At 36.1% G+C, this 24888-nt stretch overlaps 1 protein-coding gene across 1 annotated transcript in view; it reads right to left on the bottom strand.

Moving 5' to 3' along the window:
* The window catches only part of Tmeff1 (transmembrane protein with EGF like and two follistatin like domains 1), a 92338-nt gene that overhangs the window by 42693 nt on the left and 24757 nt on the right, over window positions 1-24888 (bottom strand). The window contains exons 3-5 of the mRNA XM_076845750.2: window positions 17123-17252; window positions 7300-7326; window positions 3884-3980 (exon numbers count right to left, since the gene is read on the bottom strand). Of these exons, the coding sequence (XP_076701865.1) occupies window positions 3884-3980; window positions 7300-7326; window positions 17123-17252 (254 nt within the window). The remainder of the gene's footprint in view (window positions 1-3883; window positions 3981-7299; window positions 7327-17122; window positions 17253-24888) is intronic.

Genomic DNA, 24888 nt, shown 5'->3' on the forward strand with positions numbered 1-24888 from the left:
AACCCTGGTTTTGGTCCTATTTCCTCATCTGTAAAATAAGAAGATCAAACTAAAAGATCCTACCCAACCTTAAAAATGACTCTGATAGCATTTATAATAATTCATGACAAGAGTGCTTAGCTTATAATAATAAAAAAATTTTAAAACAAAAAGTTTGCCTTTTATATGACAATAAATAACATCTTAAGTAATAGGTTTACATAAGAATATTTGAGTCTTAATGGCTAATGTCATATTTCTGCACACCTAAAAAGTCTAGCTAGCTAGGTAAAAATTATCCTTAGGTGATGATGTTACTTTTCACCTGGTGCCAATCGTGGATAGCACAATGAAAGTACCTTGAAGGAGTTATATAACCTCCATATATCTTTCTTGTTGCTACGGTTCATTTAAAAGTTAAATTTTTAAAAATGATTGTTGAGATATATTTACATTGTTAAATTAACTGCAATCAAAATGTTTTATAGACTAAAAGGTTCAATATTCTTAAAATTTCCTTTTAAGATACAAAAGGAAATTCTATAGTAGAATTTAGTTTCATCCTTTATTTTCTAGATAAAGATATCAATTACTTCCTCAAGCTTTTTTGACTATTGTGTGGTCTTGACTGCGATCCCAGTCTCTGTGCTCCTTCCCTGATGGTAAGACCTATATGTTCCTTACTATCAGTAAGCCTTTCCTGGTCTATGCCCACTCCCTTGTGCTTAGGGCCTGCATGTACAAGAATGAGAGCTACAGTTCTAAGATACACAGAACTTAATGTATGTGTTATTTTTTTTTTTTTAAAGAAAGAGTGAGAGAGAGAGAGAGAATTTTTTAATATTTATTTTTTAGTACTTGGCGGACACAACATCTTTGTTTGTATGTGGTGCTGAGGATCAAACCCCGGACCACACGCATGCCAGGCAGGCGCGCTACCACTTGAGCCACATCCCCAGCCCCTGTATGTGTTATTTTAAGCCAAAACACATATATTATTAGTACCTAAAACAGAGTTGCTCTGGTTGAAAATATGATACATTTTATGAGGCATTTATTCAAATAAAGATGTGTATTTTGTCATACAGATATCATATTTAGGGCTACCTTTGCAACGAGCTGGAATCTGTTTTACTTCTAAGTAAAAGACCTCTAGCTCCTTCTATTTAGGAATGAAAAATGACAGCAGAGAAATATATAAAATAAGGCTGAATAGAGGTACTGTCAAAGGAATAAAAACAAATCAACAGAGCCAGCCAATCAATCATTGATAGCTATACTGTAGACTCCATACACACACATATACACACACATGGGTGTTTCATCATGCCATGAGTATAAATCAAGAGGAAGATATCTTTCATCTTTTCTTTCTTTTCATTCTAAAAGTCCATATTGCCCATCATCTCTCTTGCTCTACTGGCTAGTATCTACTTGGGAAATTTTCTCCCAAATCAAATCACTCTGGTTGAACTGAGCAGACACAGGTCAGTCCAAATGACCCAAGGACAGAAATATAGTAAATTCAGGTCTTACTGAATTCACTTCTCACTGAACTTGCTTATCTTTTGCCAAGTTTCACCTACACTGAACTATCAGGCACTTAATTTTACCAAATGCCATCCAAATAGTTGATGTTGTACCATAAATACTGAAAATGGAATGATCTTGATTTTTAATACTCCCTTTGGGCATTAATGCTAATTAGATCTAATTACTATCCTCTACTATCCCCCCTCCCCTCCATTTCCAAGCAATTTCCCTTTTCTCTCCCTTTCCCTCCCACTTCATGACTCTGCTTAATGTTAATCTTTTCCTCCTGCTCTTCCTCCCTGCTCTGTTCTTGGTTGCTCTCATTATATCAAAGAAGACATTTGGCATTTGTTTTTTAGGGATTGGCTAGCTTCACTTAGCATAATCTGCTCTAGTGCCATTCATTTCCCTGCAAATTCCATGATTTTGTCATTTCTTAGTGCTGCGTAGTACTCCATTGTGTATAAATGCCACATTTTTTTTTATCCATTCATCTATTGAGGGGCATCGGGGTTGGTTCCACAGTCTAGCTACTGTGAATTGTGCTGCTATGAACATCGATGTGGCAGTATCCCTGTAGTACGCTCTTTTGAGGTCTTCAGGGAATAGTCCGAGAAGGGCAATAGCTGGGTCAAATGGTGGTTCCATTCCCAGCTTTCCCAGGAATCTCCATACTGCTTTCCAAATTGGCCTCACCATTTTGCAGTCCCACCAGCAATGTATAAGAGTACCCTTTTCCCCACATCCTCGCCAGCACTTGTTATTGTTCGACTTCATAATGGCTGCCAATCTTACTGGAGTGAGATGGTATCTTAGGGTGGTTTTGATTTGCATTTCTCTGACTGCTAGAGATGGTGAGCATTTTTTCATGTACTTGTTGATTGATTGTATGTCCTCCTCTGAGAAGTGTCTGTTCAGGTCTTTGGCCCATTTGTTGATTGGGTTATTTGTTTTCTTATTGTTTAATTTTTTGAGTTCTTTGTATACTCTGGATATTAGGGCTCTATCTGAAGTGTGAGGAGTAAAAATTTGTTCCCATGATGTAGGCTCCCTATTTACCTCTCTTATTGTTTCTCTTGCTGAGAAAAAACTTTTTAGTTTAAGTAAGTCCCATTTGTTGATTCTTGTTTTTAACTCTTGTGCTATGGGTGTCCTATTAAGGAATTTGGAGCCCGACCCCACAATATGTAGATCGGAGCCAACCTTTTCATCTATCAGACGCATAGTCTCTGATTTGATATCAAGGTCCTTGATCCATTTTGAGTTAACTTTTGTGCATGGTGAAAGGAGGGGATTCAGTTTCATTTTATTGCATATGGATTTCCAGTTTTCCCAGCACCATTTGTTGAAGATGCATGCTTTTAGCCCCTTTATCGAATATAAGGAAAGGTAGCAGAATACAACAGTTACTATTATGGTATTATGTAAAAATGTGGATGTGTAACCGATGTGATTCTGAAATCTTTGTAATGTTTTGAATAACCAATAAAAAAATTAAAAAAAAAAAAAAGATCTAATTACTACTATTTTGTGAAAGGCACTCAAGGGCTGAATAAAAGATGGGACTGGAAAATACACACCAAAAATATGTAAAAGTAAGGAAAAGAAAGTGCAAATCTCTGTAAAATAAGCATTTTGAAATATGCACTAAGGGGAAACGGAGGAAGTGAACAAGATCTATTTGTGCAATCAGGTCTTAAGGTCAGCAAACTTTTAAAATCAAACAAGCATAAAGCAGGCACTGTAGGAAAATGAAAGAAGGATGAAACTGGAAACAAGTGAACAGAATACTGATGAAAGGGAAACCAAACATGACTGTTGATAAATGTCTACATTATCACTATTCTACCAGAGAACCCCTATCTTCCAGGGAGGAAGCGGGAAACTGGACAATGCGTCTAGTCATTTTGTTCAGCCTTAGTGAAGGCTGATCATGAGAAAAACAAAAATGTCAGCGAGGATTTGTAGAAACAATTTTTTTACTTAACACACTGAAAATATGAAAAGATTTCTGTATAAAACTGAAAGGGAAGAAAAAGAGAAGTTTTTTTGTTATAGATACTAATTAAAAGTGTAATAAGATAATTCAAAATTGCAGTTTGGGTTAACAAAATTAGCAGCTAGTATAAAATTATCAATGAAAAAAACCACAAGTAATATCCAAAAACTATAAATGGATTTTCTGTCTAAAATATAACAAACTTATTTACATATCATATCAACTTAAGAGAAAAGTCATTAAGACTAGTGTTAAACTTAACAAATACATAAAGCACAAAATACACAGAACCAGGCAAATGATACCTTTCTATACATATAGTCATGCTGAGGACCAACCTCTAAGTTTATCCCTTACCCGCAGTCAACTCACCCAACATTTTCTGCATCTTCATCACACTCAGCTTTATATTTGCAAGGTCCACACTTGGAGTGTTTTCTGTGAGCTTCTGCCCCTGACCCCTCCTCTTCTGTTTAAAAAGAGAAATTAAACTTTCAACCAAAAGTTGGGATACTTTCCAGATACATTTCATGTTTTCATTACCCATTATCCTGTTTCTGGGGAAACAATAGCCCCAGCTCTTTCAAAGAGACACTTCCAAAATCTATCAATGCTAGAGTCCCAAAATGCTGTTAATAATGAATACAATATAACCTGTAACACAAGTATTGTTGCTAGCAAAATAGATTTTTGCTTTTAAAAGAATTATTGCTTTTAAAAGAATTACCATGTGGGCTGGAATTGTGGCTCAGGGGTAGAGTGCTTGCCTAGCGTGAGTGAGGCACTGGGCTCGATTCTCAGCACCACATATAAATAAATAAAATAAAGTCCACTGACAACTAAAAATGACAACTAAAAAAATATTTTTTAAAAAATTACCATGTAGGCTGGGGCTGTAGCTCAGTGGCAGAGGGCTTGCCTAGCATGTGTGAGGTACTGGGTTCAATCCTTAGCAACACATACAAATAAACAAAACAAAGGCACGGTGTCCATGTACAACCAAAAAAATTTAAAAAAAAATTACTGTGTAACACTGAGTAAGAGAGAGGATTAAAAAGTAATTCTGGGTTTCATTCCTAACACACAATCCCCCAAAAGGCAATAAATTCAGTTCTGTAATTACCCTTCTATTGAAATAAATCTGTATAATGCTGGTTAGCAGAACAATGCTTGAAGACCACAGAATTTAATTTCCACCCTATTACTCACATTAGTTTCATACCTGCCTTTCTAACTACATAAAAACTAATTCCAGAATTAAAACAAATATCTGTCTCCAAATTTTGAAAAGGAAAGGGGTCTTTTTATAAAGAACCTTTTTTCCCTTTGCCTACTTGGTCCCTTGGCACCTATGACCCAGCACAAAAAACAGCAGAAATACTAGCACTCAGCTCACGTCCCACACCTGAGGAGATCCTACATACATGGGTCTAACCTCAGTGGATCCATATCATGATAATCTCAGACTAGGCAGGGAATCAGCACTGAGGCCAATTTAACAATTTCAGTTCACTCAAGAGATTTCTCAATTTTCTTCAGGAAAGAATACAATTCAAATGATATCAATCAGTAAATAAGGTTTAAAAGGAAGCCAGGAATTGTGGTGCATGCCTGTGATCCCACCTGCTTGAGAGGTTGAGGCAGGAGGATGGCAAGTTCAAAGTCCAGCCTGGACAACTCAAATTAAAACTTAAAAAGATCTGGGGGTGTGGCTCAGTGCCAGAGTGCTTGCTGAGCAGGCACAAGGCCCTGGGAGAGAAGGGAAAAAAGAAAGGAAGAATAGGAAGAACAGAAGGGAGGAAAGGAGAAATTTTTAAAGGAAATACCATGCTAAGTATAAATACTTCCAGTCTTCCAATTTGGTGTGTTTGCCTGCACTCTAAGTAGAAATATTTCCAGGAAGATTTCAGAGATCATAATCCTAAGTAATTCTGAGGATTCAAAACATTATGAAAATCTAGTACCACCAATAGCTCACTAAGGTTTATATATTAATTTAAGTAAACTACTAATCTTTCTAATTCATACTCCTAAAAAGGACCAACTTACCTCCTTAGAGTAAGATATCCAATACCATTTCATATTAGTGATTCCTGAATAAAAACTTCTTTTATCACAGGAACAAGAACAACTTTTTGACTGAATATCTGACCACAGGATCTAGACCTGATCTCTTAAAATCCTTTCTAGCTCTAAGATCTAGAAGTTATGGGCTGATCCTTCACACATTATAAAGCTTCTGCTTGAATATGTCCATTTATCTAGCTGAGGACAGGGGCAAACGCCTGTAACCCACCCCAGCAGCTCGGGAGGCTGAGGCAGGAGGTTTGGGAGTTCAAAGCCAGCCCCAACAACTTAGCAAGGCACTAAGCAACTTGGCAAGACCCTGTCTCTAAAAATACCAAAAAAAGGGCTAGGGGTTTGGCTCAGTGGTTCAGTGTCCCTGAGTTCAATCCCTGGTACCCAAAAAAGTAAAAATAAAAATAAATCAAATTCATAGTTCAACAGCTTTAATCGCTTTCTTTTTGGCTGAAGCTGCTATTCTTGAACTTCTTCATGATTGTTCTGTTCTCTAGATAACCTTCCAAGTCCTTTCCAATTCTTGAATTTTAGAAATCTATGAAATACAGAGTAAGGTGTACTCTGGAATAGGGTTTCATGTGGTGTTGAATGATCATAACTGTAGCTTACATTTGGAGCAAATTTTCCCAGTATGAGTGTTCTTTTACTGTATCCTCATAGTACTTCAAACATTATTTTTCATACAATAGATAGAATTAAAACCTCACTAGACTATGAAATAGTTTAGTCATTCTTTTTAATTTTTTTTGTTGCTGACCTTTATTATGTGGTGCTGAGAATCTAACCTAGTGCCTCACATACACTAAGCAAGTGCTCTACCACTGAGCTACAACTCCAACCCCTAATTTAGTCATTCTTAATTCTGACCATTTAAACTCTATTATTTGCTACTGCCAAATATTAATTTGCTCATATATTTGTAAAATAAAAATTAAAACTTTAGAAAATTTTAAGGGTTTAAACTCTAAATTTCACTGGAACTATTCTATAAGTTCTCCCTTTTCTATACAAAACTGACTCTGAGTATTATGACCCTGTACCTTAAAAATTCCTAATGATAGAGCTGGGCGCAGTGACACATGCCTGTAATCCCAGTGGTTCAGAAGGCTGAGGAAAGAGCACTGTGAGTTCAGAGCCAGCCTTAGCAACTCAGAGAGGCCCTAAGCCACTTGGCAAGACCCTGTCTCTAAACAAAATATATAAAAGGGCTGAGGATATGGCTCAGCATGAAGCACCCATGGGTTCAATCCCTGGTACACACCCCCCAAAAAAAATTCCTTATGATCAAAATTTTGGAAGCAAGAAATAGGAGAGGTCACAAATACTCAGACCCACGCTAAACTCCTTTGTGTGGATGATCTCAAGAAGAAGTAGTTTTGTGCAGCCTCAATTTAACAGGGGCTACAGCATTTTCCTCTTAGTCTGACAACATACCTTCAGTGAAAAATGCATGAAACTAGGGAATGGCTGGGGCCAAGGGCCATACAGTGGTGAGGGATAATGGCTAAGGGGCAAATGGTTTTGTTCTAGATATGAAATATTCTAAAATTAATTGTAGTGAAATGTACAACTCTGTGAATATACTAAAAGTCACCAAGTTGTACACTTTAAACAGGTGAACCAAGTGGTATCTGATTACATCTCAAAGCTGTTAAAAAGAAAAGAAGAACAAAACAAATGCCCTTTAAGAAGTACTTAAAACTTACCTCCTTCTCCAGATCCAGAACCATTATCTGAAAAGAGAAACAATAAATACAAACACTTTTACTGGAAATTTAATGCTTTCAAATAGTAAAATTTCTTTTAAAAAATAAAACTGTAATATTCATTATCATAACAGTCCCTTTCTTATATTTTGATATCAGTTTTTTGCTATCTAACATATTTTATGCCTCTCTCAAATGTGACTTGGATACATAATTATCTGTAGCTCAAATTTTTTTAACCCATTCAGAAAATGTCCAGGTACAACAGAGTGAAGACCAATAAATATTACAAATAGTTAAATATAAATAACTAATTTTAATTCACTCGTTTAAAAGGTAAAAGAATATTTAATTTTTTTTAAACTTGAGAGGAATAATGAAAAAGCTGCTTCATCAAAAAGGCAGGAAAAGAGCTTTGAGTCTTGCTCCATAAATCTTCTTAGTGAAATCTGTGGGTAACGAACAAAAGCCAACAGGTGGCGAGAGGAGAGGAAAGCCCAGAGATTTGGAAGCAAAGCAGCTAGCGTTTCATATTTCTGATGAAATTAACTATTACTTCTAGAAAATCTTATCAGGAGGAATCTCAGAAAATAGCCACTCTAAAATGAAATTAGTGTAAAATATGTATTTTATAATTCTAAAAGAACCAACATACAACAAAATCACATTGAAAAGTGGGCACCACTGTGGCATAATCAGCATGGAGTTGTTAAAAACACACACACACACAGAGAGAATGTAAGTGAAGAATATCACACAGCACTTTACAAGAGAGAGAATACCCTTATTCTAGAGAATCCATACTTCAAATAGTTCTCTGGAGTGAAAGAAAACACCCAGCTCCCTTCCCTTCAATCTCCTTTAGACAACAAATTCCCAGATATGGTAAAAACAGGAAAAATGAGAAAAACATAGATTGTATGCAGTACTGATTGCAAAATTTTCATGGGCTTTTGTGGAAATGTCTTCAGTTGAGTTCAATTTTGATTAATTAGCCATAAAGTGACATCTTCCCTAAGTGATGAGGAAAAGAAAGAGTAAATCAACAGGGAAAAAAAAAAAAAAAACCAAGGAAGGGAATTAATTGAACATTGTTCTTAGACCAAATTTTCTTAGGAAAACACTTCCTTATTCCTTCTATTCCATATCCACCAACTGGTGCATATTCAGTCCTAGACACCATGACACATGCTAGGAATAAAATGATAAATAAGACATGTTCCCAGTTCATGAGACACTTACTCCCAACCTCTTTTTCAACCCATGTCTAATTTTAATAAATATAAAAATATCATGCCTTCCTTGGTCATTTCAAATTTCTAAATAAACACTATGACTACTCATAATGAAGTAGAACAATTCTAGATTATATCTGTAGTCAATACACACACCTTCTCCAGCCCATATCACTCCATCCTAACCCTGAGATTATGTTATACCTCCCTAGGCAGGACAATAGCATCCTGAGGTTGAGAAATCACTGATCTGGCTGGAAGCAGACATGTAAGATACATAAAATACAGTATGTTATATGCGTAGATATATATAAAGTGTGAACAAACAGACTAGAGATATCACAGAAGAAAGATTTCAGAGAAAAGGCTTAAGCACACTAACCTGCGCTGGACCCAGTCTCAGAGTAGGCCCAGGTCCATCCCACCACCTGCAGACACCCAACGGACCTGCAGCACAGGACCACCTCTTCCAACCAGCAAACCACTGTGAGAGCTCAGACTCAGCCCAGATCCGCCCACAAGAACATAGACCCAGGCCCAGGGTAGGTCCAAATCCGCCACCCCGACCTCCACCTGGAAGCCCAAGCCTAACCCACTTCGGACATCACTATAGCCATCCCCATGCGGTAGCCTCTACTTTTTGACAAAATACAGGGCCTAGATAGAAGCAGCTGCATCTCAGAGCAGGCATCCCAAAGACAGTGTAAGGCCAACCCTTTCAGCCCCATCTGTGTAAAACACTGCATCCATCTTGGGGCACCTCCACTATTATCTCGAGTAATCTTGGCTACTGCTACCGCCACCTTTAGTTGCAGTAGCACACACTGAGGGACACCAGCAGGGTATGAAGCCTAACGTCAAGGTGAGGTGTAGACAATCTGCACAGACACTATAAGAATATAGAGTAGAAACTGAAATATCTCAGATCCTTGTTGCAAGAAAGGAAGACACATAGACTACATGAAAAAAAGGGGAGGAAAGTGCCCCCAAACAAACCAGGATACTACAATAACAGAACCCAAGCACAGCGAAGTTGATAAAATTCCAGAAAAGGAGTTCAGAATATTCATAATTGAAATGATCTCTGAATTAAAGAATGACCTAAATGAGTAAATACAGGCAAAAATTGATCACTCCTGTTGAGAGTCACAGCGGCCCCAGCAACATCTAGCTGATTGGCTCCTCTGCGGTGATGCTCATTGGGCTGTTTCCCTGCCCTTTCAGACCACGGAGCTGCTCATTCGGGGACTTTTTTGGCTCCGCCCATGTGACCCAGCCAATCGGCCTCAAGAGCAGGAGGATTGTGGGAGTGGAGTGGCTTGTGGGAAGCCGGTGGTGGCAGTTGGGCTCTGAGGGTTTTTCCTGAGGAGCTGTTTTGTTTGGTGTGTGTGGTTCTAAAAATAAAGTTAAGTTTCTTTTGACAAGTGGCTCCTGAATTGTGCCCAGCCAGACTGCGGCAACTCCAACAAAGAGATAAGACATCAAATACAGGCAATCATTGACAATACCAATAAACAGATAAGGGAGCAAATACAGGCATCCATTGATCACACCAACAAAGAGATAAGGGAGCAAATATAGGCAGCAAAAGATTACTTCAAGAAAGGGATGAGATTCTTAAAAAAAAAAAAAAAAAAAAGTCAGCAATCCTTGAAATGAAGTAAACAATAAGCCAAATAAAAAAACTTAATAGAAAGCATCACCAACAGATTAGATCACCTGGAAGACAGAACATCAGATAATAAAGACAAAGTATACAATCTGGAAAATAAAGTTGACCACACAAGATGGTAAGGAAACATGAGCAGAACATCCAAGAAATATGGGACAGCATCAAAAGACCAAATCTAAGAGTTATTGGGATACAGGAAGGTGCAGAGTTTCAAACCAAAGGAATGCATAATCTCATCAATGAAATAATATCAGAAAATTTCCAAAACATGAAGAATGAATTGGAAAACCAAATACAAGAGGGTTACAGTACAGCAAATGTACAAAATTACAACAGATCTACACCAAGGCATATTATAATGAAAATGTCTAGTTCAGAATATTCAGAATAAGGATAGAATCTTACAAGCTGCAGGAGAGAGGAATCAGATTATACATAGAGGAAGACCAATTCTTATCTCAGCAGATTTTTCAACCAAGACAACTCAAAACCAGGAAATCATGGACAACATATACCAAGCTCTGAAAATGGATGCCAATCAAGAATCTTATATCCAGCAAAATTAAGCTTTAGATTTGATGATGAAATAAAAACTTTCCATGATAAACAAAAGTTAAAAGAATTTACAACTAGAAAGCCTGCACTACAGAACATCCTCAGCAAAATAATCCAAAAAGAGGAAATAAAAAACAATGATAAAAATCAGCAAAGCAAGGGATTACACTAAAGGAAAATCTAATCAGAGGAGAAACCAAGTCACCTTAAATATCAAAAATTTTAAAAAAATGGCTGGGAATACAAATCATGTCTCAATAATAACCCTGAATGTTAATGACCTAAATTCACCAATCAAAAGACACAGATTAGCAGAATGGATTTTTAAAAAGACCCAAAATATGCTGCCTCCAAGAAACTCATCTCATAAGAATAGACATCAACAGAACAGACTCACATGGAATGAGAAAGTAAGCAGGAGTTTCTATCATCATATCAAATAAAGTAGACTTCAAATAAAGTAGCTAAAGTTAATCTAAAGGAATAAAGAAGGACACTACATACTGCTCAAGGGAAACAAACCCCAACAAGACTTAACAATTATAAATATATATGCCCCAAACAATGGAGCATCTACGTTCAACAAACACTTTTCAAATACAAGAGTCAAACAGACCACAACACAATAATTCTGGGTGACTTTAACACACTTCTTTCACCACTGGAGAGATCTTCCAAACAAAAGCTGAACAAAGAAACTACAGAACTCAATAATACAATCAATAACTTAGACTTAACTGACATATATATTTCATCCTTCAACAAGCAAATATACTTTCTTCTAAGCAGCACATGGATCCTTCTCTAAAATAGACCATATATTATGCCACAAAGCAACTCTTAGCAAATAAAAAAAGTCGAGATACTACCCTGGGTTCTATCAGATCATAATGGATTGAAATTAGAAATCAATGATAAAATAAGAAATAAAAGCTACTCCAACACCTGGAGACTAAATAACATGCTACTGAATGAACATGGGTTGCAAGAAGACATCAAGGAGGAGATAAGAAAAATTTTAGAGGTGAATGAGAACACAGATAAAACATATCGAAATCTCTGGGACACTATGAAGGCAGTTCTAAAAGGAAAGTTCATTGCATGGAGTTCATTCCTTAAAAGAAGAAAAAGTCAACAAATAAATGACTTAACATTAAAACTCAAAGCCCTAGAAAAAGAATAACAAATCAACACCAAAAGCAGAAGACAGAAAATAATTAAAATCAAACCTAAAATCAATGAAATTGAAACCAAAAAAAAATTGAAAAATTTGACAAAACAAAAAGTTGGTTCATTGAAAAAAATACGTAATTTACAGACCCTTAACTATGTTAATGAAGAGAAGGAGAGAGAAAACAAATCATTAACATACATGATGAAAAAGAAAATATCAAAACAGATGCTACAGAAATAAAGAAGATAATCAGAAATTATTTTGAAAACTTGTACTCCAATATAATAGAAAACACTGAAGGCATCGACAAATTTCTAGAGTCATATTTTGCCCAAACTGAATCCAGGATGAGATACACAAATTTAAACACATCAACTTCAAGTGATGAAATAGAAGACACCCATCAGAAGCCTACCAATCAAGAAAATCCCAGGACCAGATGAATACATAGCCAAGTTCTACAAGATCTTTAAAGAAGAACTAATGCCAATACTCTTCAATTTATTTCAGAAAATAGAAAAAAGACTTCCAAAGTCATTCTATGAAGCCAATACCACCCTGATTCCAAAATCAGGCAAAGACACATCAAAAAAAGAAAACTTCAGACCAATCTCTCTAATGAACATTGGTGCAAAAATTCTCAATAAGATTCTGACAAATTGTATACATAAACATATCAAAAACATAGCACATCATGATCAAGTGGGCTTCATACAGGGATGCAAGGTTGGTTCAACATACGGAAATCAAAAGATGCAATTCATATCGATAGACTTAAAGAACCATATGATCATCTCAACAGATGCATAAAAAGCACTTGACAAAATACAATACCTTTTCATATTCAAAATACTAGAAAAACTAGGGATAACAGGAACATATTTCAACATCATAAAAGTTATTTATGCTAAGCCCCCGACCAACATCTTTCTAAATGGAGAAAAATTGAAAACATTCCCACTAAAAACTGGAACAAGACAGGATTACCCTCTTTCACCACTTCTACTTAACACAGTTCTTGAAACACTGGCCAAAGCAATTATACAAACGAAAGTTATTAAAGGGATATGGATAAGTAAAGAAGAACTCAAATTGGCACTATTTCCTGACAATATGATTCAATCCCACCAGAAAACTTCTAGAATAAATGAATTCAGCAAAGTAGCAGGATACAAAATCAAAACCCATAAAACAAAGGCATTTCTGTATATCAGTGACAAATGCTCTGAAAGGAAAACTACCTCATTCATAATAGCATCAAAAAATAGGGGCTTCGACTGTAGCTCAGCAGTAGAGCACTCACCTAGCATGTGTGAGGCCCTGGGTTTGAGCCTCAGAACCAGATAAAAATAAATAAGTAAAGGTATTAAATAAATAAATAAATAAAATACAATACTTGGGAATCAACAAAAGCGGTAAAAGACCTCTACAACGAAAACTACAGAACGATAAAGAAAGAAATTAAAGAAGACTTTAGAAGATGGAGACTTTAGAAGATAGAAAGCTCTACCTCGTTCTTGGATAGACAGAATTAATATTGTCAAAATGAATATACTATCAAAAGCACTCTACAGATTTAATGCAATTCCAATCAAAATCCCAATGACATTCTTCATAGAAATAGAAAAAGCAGTCATGAAATTCATCTGGAAAAATGAGAGATCCAGAATAGCTAAAGCAAACCTTAGTAAGAAGAATGAAGCAGGTGGCATCACCACACCAGACCTTAAACTATACTACAGAGCAACAGTAAAAAAAAAAAAAAAACAGCATGGTATTGGCACCAAAATAGACTTGTAGACCAATGGTACAGAATAGGACAGAGACTATCCCACATAATTACAGTTATCTTATATTTGATAAAGGCGCCAAAACCATACCATTGGAGAAAAGACAGTTTCTTCAACAAATGGTGCTAGGAAAACTGGAAATCCATATGCAACAAAATGAAATTAAGCCCCTATCTCTCACCTGCACAAAACTCAATTCAAAGTGGATCAAGAACCTAGGAATTAAACCAGAAACACTACATCTGTTAGAAGAAAAAAGTAGGCCCAAATCTCCATTGCATCAACTTCCTTAATAAGACTCCTATAGCATAAGAATTAATATCAAGAATCAATAAATGGGATGGATTCAAACTAAAAAGCTTCTTCTCAGCAATAGAAACAATCAGTGAGGTGAATAGAGAACCTACTAATTGGGAACAAATTCTTACTACACGCATGTCAGATAGAGCATTAATCTCAAATATATAAAGAACTCAAAAATCTTTCATGTATGTATTATATGTCAAAATACATTCTGCTGTCATGTATGACTAAAAAAAATAAAAAAATAAAAATAAAAATAAATCATATGGCAAAAAAAAAAAGAACTCAAAAATCTTAACACCAAAAAAACAAATAACCCAATCAATAAATGGGCCAAGGAACTGAACACACACTTCTAAGAGGATATATAATCAATCAAGCAATTAGAGAAATCCAAATCAAAACTACTCAAAATTGCATCTCATTCCAGTCAGAATGGCAGCTATTAAGAATACAAACAACAATAAATGTTGGCGAGGATGTGAGGAAAAAGGTACACTCATACACTGCTGGTGGGACAGCAAATTGGTGCAGCCAATATGGAAAGCAGTATGGAGAATCTTTGGAAAACTGGGAATGGAACAACCATTTAACCCAACTATCCCACTCCTTGATCTATACCCAAAGGACTTAAAAACAGCATACTAGAGGCTGGGATTGTGGCTCAGCGGTAGAGCGCTTGCTTAGCACGGGCGGGACCTGGGTTCGATCCTCAGCACCACATAAAAATAAAGGCATTGTGGTGTGTCCATCTATACCTAAAAAATAAATATTTTTTTTAAAAAAGCAGCATACTAAAGGGACACAGCCATATCGATGTTTACAGCAGCACAATTCACAATAGCTAAACTGTGGAACCAACCTAGATGCCCTTCTGTAGATGAATGGATAAAGAAAATGTGATATATATATATACACATACACACAATGGATTATTATTCAGCATTAAAAGAGAATAAAATCATGGCATTTTCAGGTAAATGGATGGAGCAGGAGAACATAATACTAAATGAAATTAGCCAATCCCCAAAAACCAAATGCCAAATGATTTCTCTGATTTAAGGATACTGATCCATAATATGCTGTAGGGGGGCGGGCAGGATGGGAGAATAAAATGAACTCTATAGGGCAAAAGGGAAAAGGGGAGGAAGGGAACGGAGCGGGCTTGGGGTAGGAAAGACAGTGGAATGAGATGGTCATCATTACTGCAAGTACATGTATGAAGACACAAATGATGTGACTCTACTTGTGTACAACCAGAGATATAAAAAAGTGTGCTCTATATGGGTAATATGAATTGTAATGCATTCTGTTGTAATATATAATAAATTAAAATTTTTTTAAAAAAAGAAAAGGCTTAAGTCCAATCTTAAAGCATAAGAAAAAGATTTTTCAAGTAAGGAAAGGAGAATGAAAATTCACATTCCTGAAAAAGGACCTATTAAAAACCAAATGATAAAACACTGGCTCACTCAGCAAATAACAAAATCAATATACCACCTCATAATTAGTTCGTTCAATCATTACTTAACAATCCCAGCAGATAATATCTGTTTAACAATTTAAGAAATTGGGGCTTAGAAAAGGTAAGGTTATATGAAAAATAAGAGTTGGGATAACTTTAACTTAGTTCAGTGCTCTATCCAATCTATCACTGTGGCTCCTAATATTTAACATTCACTACCCATTCAAAGCACTTGGTGTCTTATACACATGCTCCTCATAAATGATGCACAACTAATTTGGGATTAGAAATCCATAATCCTCCTTAGTTTCTAGACTAAATCTGTAAAAAAAAAAAAAAAAAACATAATTAAGAGAAGTATATAAAAACTACACCAAACGGTAGTCTCCTAGCCTAAGATCATAATAATTGCTTTAAGCACCTAATTAGTGAAAAACTATGGCCTTGTCCAAAGAGAGGTCTGGCCTTTACCCTTGCCTTCCAATCTATGTCTCTTCTAGGGGAAGATGGCACATCAAGACTCAGTGTGGGGCCAGACACATCTAGTAGTCTTGAGTGTGGCTGTCCACACTAGAAAGACCAGCCATACAATTTAGTGTCGGGGATTTGAGTCACGTGGTATTAGCAAACTTAGAGTCTCAGATAAAACACATGAACAATCAATGACACTTATTTAATGGAGCCTCAATAAAAACCAAACACTGAGGCTTGGCAAGCTTTCCTGGTTGACAATATTCCACACATAGTATCACACAGTGAGGCCAATAGTTAATACAGTTCAAGACTCTATGGGGAGAGTACAGCCACAAGCCCCATGTTTGGAACACTCCTGAGTCTGCCCTGTGCATCTCTTCCTTTGACTGATTTTTATATGCCTTCTTGCCTTCAATAAATCATAACCATGAGTATAATGACTCTTGGTAAGTTCTAGCAAATAACTGTGCCTGAGGGTGGTCTGGGGAACCTCTTGAACTTGGTGTCGAAAGTGAGGGTAGGATTGGGGTCTGGGTCTTAGCTGGCCCTAAAAATCTTTACCTTTACTAAAATGGAGAACTTTAACATAATAGGAAAAGAAAGTAAATGGGGATAACATTAGTCTCCACCCTTCCCAGTCATTTCATATTACAATTTTAATAACAATACCTCCCCTGCATCCCTACCCTCAATAAAAACAGCAGAGAGAAGCTAACATTAATACTTCCCAAAATCAACTACCACCAATTCCAGAAAGAGGAAGTAAATATACACAGCTTGGCAGCAAGGGGTAGCAAAGACAAAGGGAAGAGCTGGAAAAGACATACAACCTAAACCTAAAATGTTTCTCATGGTTTTTTACAGATACTCCCCCCCCAACAAAAATGAAAAATTTTAAAAGCCCATCAACAAGACACATTTCATGTCTGTCTAAGGTTCAAACCCTAGGGCAAAGGATGTGCAAAGTTTTCACAAAAAAAAACCTCAAGCCATAAAACTGGAGAAGTTACACACTAAGGTTAAAAAGCAATGATGTGAATGGGGGTGAAAAAGAGCTCCCCACAATTTTAGGAATCTCTCTCTGGAAGGAATTTTCCTTTTGGCAAATAGAATGGAACCAGTTCTAACATTTACTCAGAAGAATGTCATACATACCAGAATAACATGGTCCTCTTGCTACTACTGTTATCTCTTTCTGGTGCTTACAAGCAGCCCTTCTGAGAAAGCATTCATTTTGATAAGTGTCCCCATTTGATCCACAGACGGGAATGTAATTCGTATGGCACTGCAAATGAAACAAGAATGAACACTCAGAACTAGGCATGAACATTAATAGTTTATTTCTCATTCATGAATGCAATACCATAGTAGTATGACAGTCTACTACTGAATAGTTTGTTCTTTTACTTGAGTTTTTTAAAAAAGAAAAATTATGCTACTTCTTCATACCTTTTTCACATTCATAATGAAAATACCAACTATCTGTGAAAATGAGGCTGAGAATCCTTATGCTATCTACTTCATGAACTTGCCATGAAAAGCCACTGAGATAATAAGAGGACATTCTTGACAATGTTTGTAAAGAGCGATAGTTAGGTAATGCCATTTTAGTATTACCAAAATTCATTTCTTTAATACTTCTATAGTAGGGAAGTTCCAAACTGAATGCTACAGAAGACACAAAGAACCATAACATGATTTCTGTTCCCAGAGACCTTATACTCAATAGAGTCATAAAAATATGAGAGAGAATGCTGCACAGCTAAATCATAACCCAAATCCATAGGATATACAAATAGAATATACATCTTTATTTTCATGTATACCTGGTAGGAAACTGCTTCAGATTCTTTTAATCCAAACATTTATCATAAGCAAATAGAAGTATCTGACTGCTGTGCTATCTTCCTTCTAGTATAATCATCTGCATTCATTTACATGTTTGCCTAGTGTTGTAAGCTAGAGCACTCAAAAAAAAAAAAAAAAAAAAAAAAAAAACCCTCCTCAGAGAAAGTGAAATGTGAACTGGGCCTTGAAGGATGGGTAGAAATAAGAAAGATTAAGAAGAAAAAGGATGGGCTGGGGTTGTAGCTCAGTAGTAGAGCGCCTGCCTTGCACGTGTGAGACACGGGGTTCAGTCCTCAGCACCGCATAAAAAATAAATAAATACAGATATTTTGTCCAGGCTGGGGATGTGGCTCAAGCGGTAGCGCGCTCGCCTGGCATGCGTGCAGCCGGGGTTTGATCCTCAGCACCACATACAAACAAAGATGTTGTCTGCCGAAAACAAATATTAAAATTCTCTCTCTCTCTCTTTAAAAAAAAAAAAAAAGGATATTTTGTCCATTTACAACTAAAAAAAATTTTTTTAAAAAAGAAGAAGAAAAGGGGTAAGATAGGTTTGAGAAATGTCAACGGATCTGCATATTTTTAAAAAACTTTAAAACTAGCCAGGCATGGTGGTGCATGCCTGTCATCCCAGCAGGTCAAGAGGCTGATGCAGAAAGATCACATGTTCAAGTTCAGCCTCAGCAACCTAGTGAGGTCCTACAGCAACTTAGCAAGATCCTGTCTCAAAATAAAAAGTAAAAAGGGCTGGATATGTGGCTCAGGAATTTATAGTTATTAAACTAAGTTTAATCCTTGATACAAAAAAAACTTTAAAATTTCTATATTGTCAAAAATATCATAAATGAGCTGGGCATGGTGATGCACAACTATAATCCCAAAAGTTCAGGAGGCTGAAGCAGGAGGATGCAAGTTCAAAACCAGCCTCAACAACTTAGGGAAGCCATGAGTTAGGGAGACCCTGCTTCAAAATAAAAAATAAAAAGAGCTGAAATGTGGTTTAGTGATTAAGCACCATGGGTTCAAACCCCAGTAAACTCCCCCCCCCCCCGACACACACACACACACAAAAAGTCTAAATGAATAGTTTTAAAATCTGAGGGAAAAATATGATGCAAGTTTTAATTACTTAAAAAAAGAGAAAATACAAATTAATAAAGCAACAGAAATTGGTGCGGCCAATATGGAAAGCAGTATAGAGATTCCTGGGAAAGCTGGGAATGGAACCACCATTTGACCCAGCTATTGCCCTTCTCGGACTATTCCCTGAAGACCTTAAAAGAGAGTACTACAAGGATACTGCCACATCGATGTTCATAGCAGCACAATTCACAATAGCTAGACTGTGGAACCAACCCCGATGCCCCTCAATAGATGAATGGATAAAAAAAATGTGGCATTTATACACAATGGAGTACTACGCAGCACTAAAAAATGACAAAATCATAGAATTTGCAGGGAAATGGATGGCATTAGAGCAGATTATGCTAAGTGAAGCTAGCCAATCCCTAAAGAACAAATGCCAAATGTCTTCTTTGATATAATGAGAGCAACTAAGAACAGAGCAGGGAGGAAGAGCAGGAGGAAAAGATTAACATTGAACAGAGATAGGAGGTGGGAGGGAAAGGGAGAGAAAAGGGAAATTGCAAGGAAATGGAAGGAGACGCTCATTGTTATACAAAATTACATAGAAGAGGTTGTGAGGGGAAAGGGAAAAAAAAACAAGGGAGAGAATTAAATTACAGCAGATGGGATAGAGAAGATGGGAGGGGAGGGGACGGGGGATAGTAGAGGATAGGAAAGGTAGCAGAATACAACAGTTACTAATATGGCATTATGTAAAAATGTGGATGTGTAACCGATGTGATTGTGCAATCTTTGTAATGTTTTGAATAACCAATAAAAAAAAATGATGAAGTGTGCCTGTAGGATAGAAAAGTATATAGTCATTAAAACTACTAACTATGAAGACCATAAAACGATTATAGTATGTTACAGAAAAGTAGTTACTGTACTATCATAATCACAGCAATCCAAAATGTGTATACATAGAAGAGCTGATATTAAAAACAGTTATTGTGCTGTCAAAAAAATAAATAAAAAATAAAGCAACAGACCAGAGAAATGAAGTAAAATTCATAGAAAAAATACAAAATAGCCAGTTAATGTACAAAAAAGCACTAACATTCACTTGCAATCAGAGTTATATACTAAAAGTGAAACATTATTTTTAACTTAATGTCTTTAATACTATTTAAAAATTTTTCAACTATGTGAGCATTCCAATACACCAATTATAGTCATCTAAATTGGTTCAACTTTGGGGGAACATCATCTAACAATATGTTTCAAAAGTTCTAAAATGAGAATGCAGTTTTTGTTCCAGAATTACACATTTAAGAATCTATCTAGGGTTGGGGATGTGGTTCAAGCAGTAGCGCGCTTGCTTGGCATGTGCAGGGCACTGGGTTCGATCCTCAACACCACATAAAAATAAAGATATTGTGTCCACCTAAAACTTAAAAAATAAATTAAAAAAAAAAAAGAATCTATCTAGGGGCTGGGATTGTGGCTCAGCGGTAGAGCGCTCGCCTAGCACGGGCGGGACCTGGGTTCGATCCTCAGCACCACATAAAAATAAAGGCATTGTGTTAAAAAAAAAAAAAAAAAGAATCTATCTGAACGAAACTTGTAGACAAATATTTATTACAATCTTTTCAAACAGAAATTTGTAGTATCCAACCTAAGTGTCGAATAGAGCAAAGTTTAATTAAAACATTGTATTTGTTCAAGAATACTGAAGTTATGAAGATTTAACTTTTAAAAATACTGTGTGACAGAAAAAGCTAATATCAGGTTAGGTGAAAAACATATATATAACTTCTGGGAATTTTGTGCCATTTTTAAAAGTATTATCTATCTGTGAAACTAAGTGCAAAATTCTAAAAATAATATACTAATATAAAATAGAAAATAGCAAGAAACTAAATCACATATCTTTCAATTTAGAAAAGTTGAATGTTTAAAATAAATTCTGGAAGAAAATATCAACAGTTTTTTCACAGTATGTCTTTATGTTTTATTTCTCAATTTTTCTGCAATTAAGATTTACTATTTTTTTTAATTTATCAGAGATTTATTTATGAAACATAAATACAGCATAATATCACAGGTCAAGCACTGGTAAAAATAATTTCTAACTAATAAAATATTTTAAAACCAAGTTGATTTTGTACACATTCAATATCAGCAGAATCCTACATCAACTTTTATTAAAAGTTATTTATTGTTATTATTTCAGAGTCATTAAGTATTTGCCCAGAGTCACAGCTAATAAGTGAAAGAGCCACAATTCCTCATACGTCATATACTTTAACCACTACATCCTCAAGTTAGCCAGCGAGATCTCACCACAGAGCTCTTGGAGATAATGAGCAGGGGACTTAATGTCCCTGAAATATAACTTCACAAGCATTTCCCTAGGGTGAGCCCGAGATGGCAGAAGCAGACCTGCTATTCTTGGGTCATTCTAGTTTCTAGGAGTCATTCTTGGTGATCTCTCAGTATACTTGTGAACAAATGAGAAGAGATCTGGGAACTTCTGATTTCTGCACAGGTGTTGGAACCTATCTCTTAGGTTCCTCCTTGTTGGGGGGAAGAACCCTCCTCCATCACTTCTCTTTAGCCAGAAGAGCATGATGATACTGCCAGCTATGTAAAGTAGTTTAGAAAGATGCAGCAGTACCCAAGTCTACAGAATCAAGTCACTCAAGCATTTATTGTGTACCTACTATGGAATGAAATTATGCTGCATGTAATCAAAACATAATAACAAGATTATTATGTTTATTATTAATTATTATTATTATTATTATTATTATTATGCTGCCTAGATTATCTGGGCACAGTGGCTCAAGCCTGTAATCTTAGCTATTCGGAGGACTGTAAGTTCAAGGCCAGCACTGACAACTTTAAGAGACCCTGTCTCGAATTAAAATTTAAAAGTGGGTTGGTGGGGCTAGGGATATAGCTCAGTTGATAGAGTGCTTGCCTCACATACACCATGCCCTGGGTTTGATCATAGCATCACCAAAAAAAAAAAAAAAAAAAAAAGTGGGTTGCAGATATAGTTCAGTGGTAGAGTGCTTGCCTAGCATGTGTGAGGCCCCTAGATTGATTCTCCACAAGGACCACAAAAAAATGAATAAATAAAATCGTAGATGGTGACAGGTAATTTCATACGTCAACTTGACTGGGCCTCAGGGTGCCCAGATTCAAAATTATTTCTGATGTAACTGTGAAGGTACTTTCAGATGTTATTACCATTTGAATCAGTGCACCAAATAAAGCAGACTGCATTATGGGTAAGTATTATCCAATCTGTTGAGGACCCAAAAAGAACAAAGTGGCAGAGAAAGGGAGAATTCTCTCTGCTTGGCTGCTTAAGCTAAGAACATTGGTCTTCTGGTTCTCAGGCCTTCAGTCTCAGACAGGGATTTATATCATTGGATTTTTTGGGTCTGCAACGTGCAGATGACAGATTGTATAACTTCAACCTCCATGATCAAATAAAACAGATCTTTGTAGTCTCTTTCTCTCACTGTCTCTCACATTTCTCGTCTGTGTGCGCATACACATAAAACTCCGGCTAATACAAAGGTCTAAAAAGAGGACATGGCTTTCAGCAAGAACAGACACTGATAAATTCAGGAAGAAAGACACATAGTCCAGAGAACTGTGTATAGAAGAACAAAGAGAAGAAAGTCATAGGTGATAAGTTTTCAGGAGAAGATGCAGTATTGATCATTTTTCTTTGTATAAAAATCATATAAAAATGATCATTTTTCTTTGTATAAACATGGCTTTGTTTGGGTATGTGGTAAGATAACAGCTGTTATTAGCAGACTGAAAACAATTTTAGACTTTTACATACAATTTTGTCATTACCTGTTAAAATGTATTTCAATCCTGTCCCAGAAAGTTTTTATCAGCACCAAAAGCATGCTAAGTCATGAGTTGAAAGTACCCAGCAGAAAGAAATGTTTAATGTGCACACTAAGTCATTGTTTTGAAGCTGGCAATACCTAAAGTCTAGCTTGAACAGATTTATAAACTATGGGAAGGCACTGTGGCCAAAAGAAGGCTTTCTCAGCAAGAAGATCAAACTATGGATATAAGCCCTGAGGCAATGTGCTCCTACAACCAAGAACCTGCCTTTAAATATCTTTACATCTAGTCTAGGACCCAGAATAAAGTAAACATTCAATAAACACCCACTAATCCCAACTCCTAACTTATATTTCCCTTTCCTGCTCTGCCACAAGAATGCAAATGATTCGAACATGGGCTGGGGATGTGGCTTAAGCGGTAGTTGCGCTCGCCTGGCATGACTCGGTGCTGGGTTCAATCCTCAGCACCACATACAAATAAAGATATTATGTCCACCGAAAACTAAAAAGTAAATATTAAAAAATTCCCTCTCTCTCTCTCTCTCTCTCTCTCTTTAAAAAAAAAATGATTTGAACAGCTTCTGGGAGGATTTTCTCTATTCAAATTTGTTTTTAAAAAAAAGGCTATTTCTTTATTAATCTGAAAACTTTCAGCCAGGCACAATGGTGCAAGCCTATAATCCCAGCTACTCAGAAGGCTAAGGCAGGAGGACCTAAAGTTTGAGCCAGCCTCTGCAACTTAGCAAGACCTTGTCTCAAAAAATATAAAAAGGGTTAGGGATGGAGCTTGGTGGTAGAGCACCTTGGGTTCAATCCCCAGTACAAAAAAAAAAAAAAAAAAGAAGTTTCAGAGAAAGACTTTCAAAAAATGAAGAAAATCAGAACCATAAAGACAAAAACACAAAGATAAATATAATTTTCACAGAAAAATTCATACTTCTTTATGTCAAAAAAGTAAACAAGATAAAAATAAAACAATTATTATTTGTCAGCTAAAAGTGAATCATTTTTAAAAAGAAAAAAGCAGAAAATAAAACTAGGATAACTTCTTTAAAATATGGAATCTTTTTTTTTTTTTTACAACCTAAATAAACTGAACTGGAACAGTCTCTAAGGTAAATATTATTCAGTAACTTACATACTTAAAAGGGGAACTAAAATCACATATGTTTGTATAAACACAAAAAGATAGCAGCCAATGTTACCTCTAAGAAGAGCAACTGATACTCTAGAATGGAGACTTTTTTTCCATTATCTGTCTTCTTACATTGTTCACGTTGTTTACTATGGGTAATATGACTCTTTTTAAAAACACATCAAAACGGTTGGTTGGTTCTCATGAGGGTTTCTGAATTAATGGATACAAAATGCTCAAGCACAATAAGCAATATAGAAGTATTTAAATTCTGTATTTTGTATAGCATGTACATGTACATTCACACATATATACATTATGTTTTTACAAATTAACACAAGGGAAAAAGAAAATATTACAAAAAATAAGCAAAGAAAGCCGGGTACAGTGATGCATACCTGTAATCCCAGCAGCTCGGGAGGCTGAGGCAAGAGGATCAAGAGTTCAAAGCCAGCCTCAGCAATGGCGAGGCGCTTAGCAACTCAGTGAGACCCTGTCTCTAAATAAAATACAAAATAGGGCTGGGGATGTGGCTCAGTGGTTGGGTGCTCCTGAGTTCAATCCCCGGTACCAAAAAATAAAAATAAAAAATAAGCAAAGAATTTGAAACATTAATTCATGGAAAAAATGGTCAATAAATAAGTGGCACGTTTTCAACTTCTCTCATAGACAAATGCAAATAAAAAATTGGCGGGAGGCTCGGGAGGGGCTTTCAAATTTACAAAATTTAAAAGGACTGACAAAATCAAGAAGCTGAGGGGAGAATGAAGGAACTTTGGTTTGTGTGGAGGGGAGTGAAGAGAAGGGAGGGGGCTATGGAGGTGGGAAGGACAGCAGAAAGAGACAGACATTATTCCCCTATTCACATGCATGATTACACTACTGGAGTGATTCTGCACCATGGACAGCTAGAGGAATGAGAAGTTGTGCTCCATTTGTGTACAATATGTCCAAATGCATGCTATTGTAAAATAAATAAATTTTTTTAA

This window comes from Callospermophilus lateralis, chromosome 2 (assembly GCF_048772815.1).
Source record: "Callospermophilus lateralis isolate mCalLat2 chromosome 2, mCalLat2.hap1, whole genome shotgun sequence".
Classification (NCBI taxonomy): Eukaryota; Metazoa; Chordata; class Mammalia; order Rodentia; family Sciuridae; genus Callospermophilus; species Callospermophilus lateralis.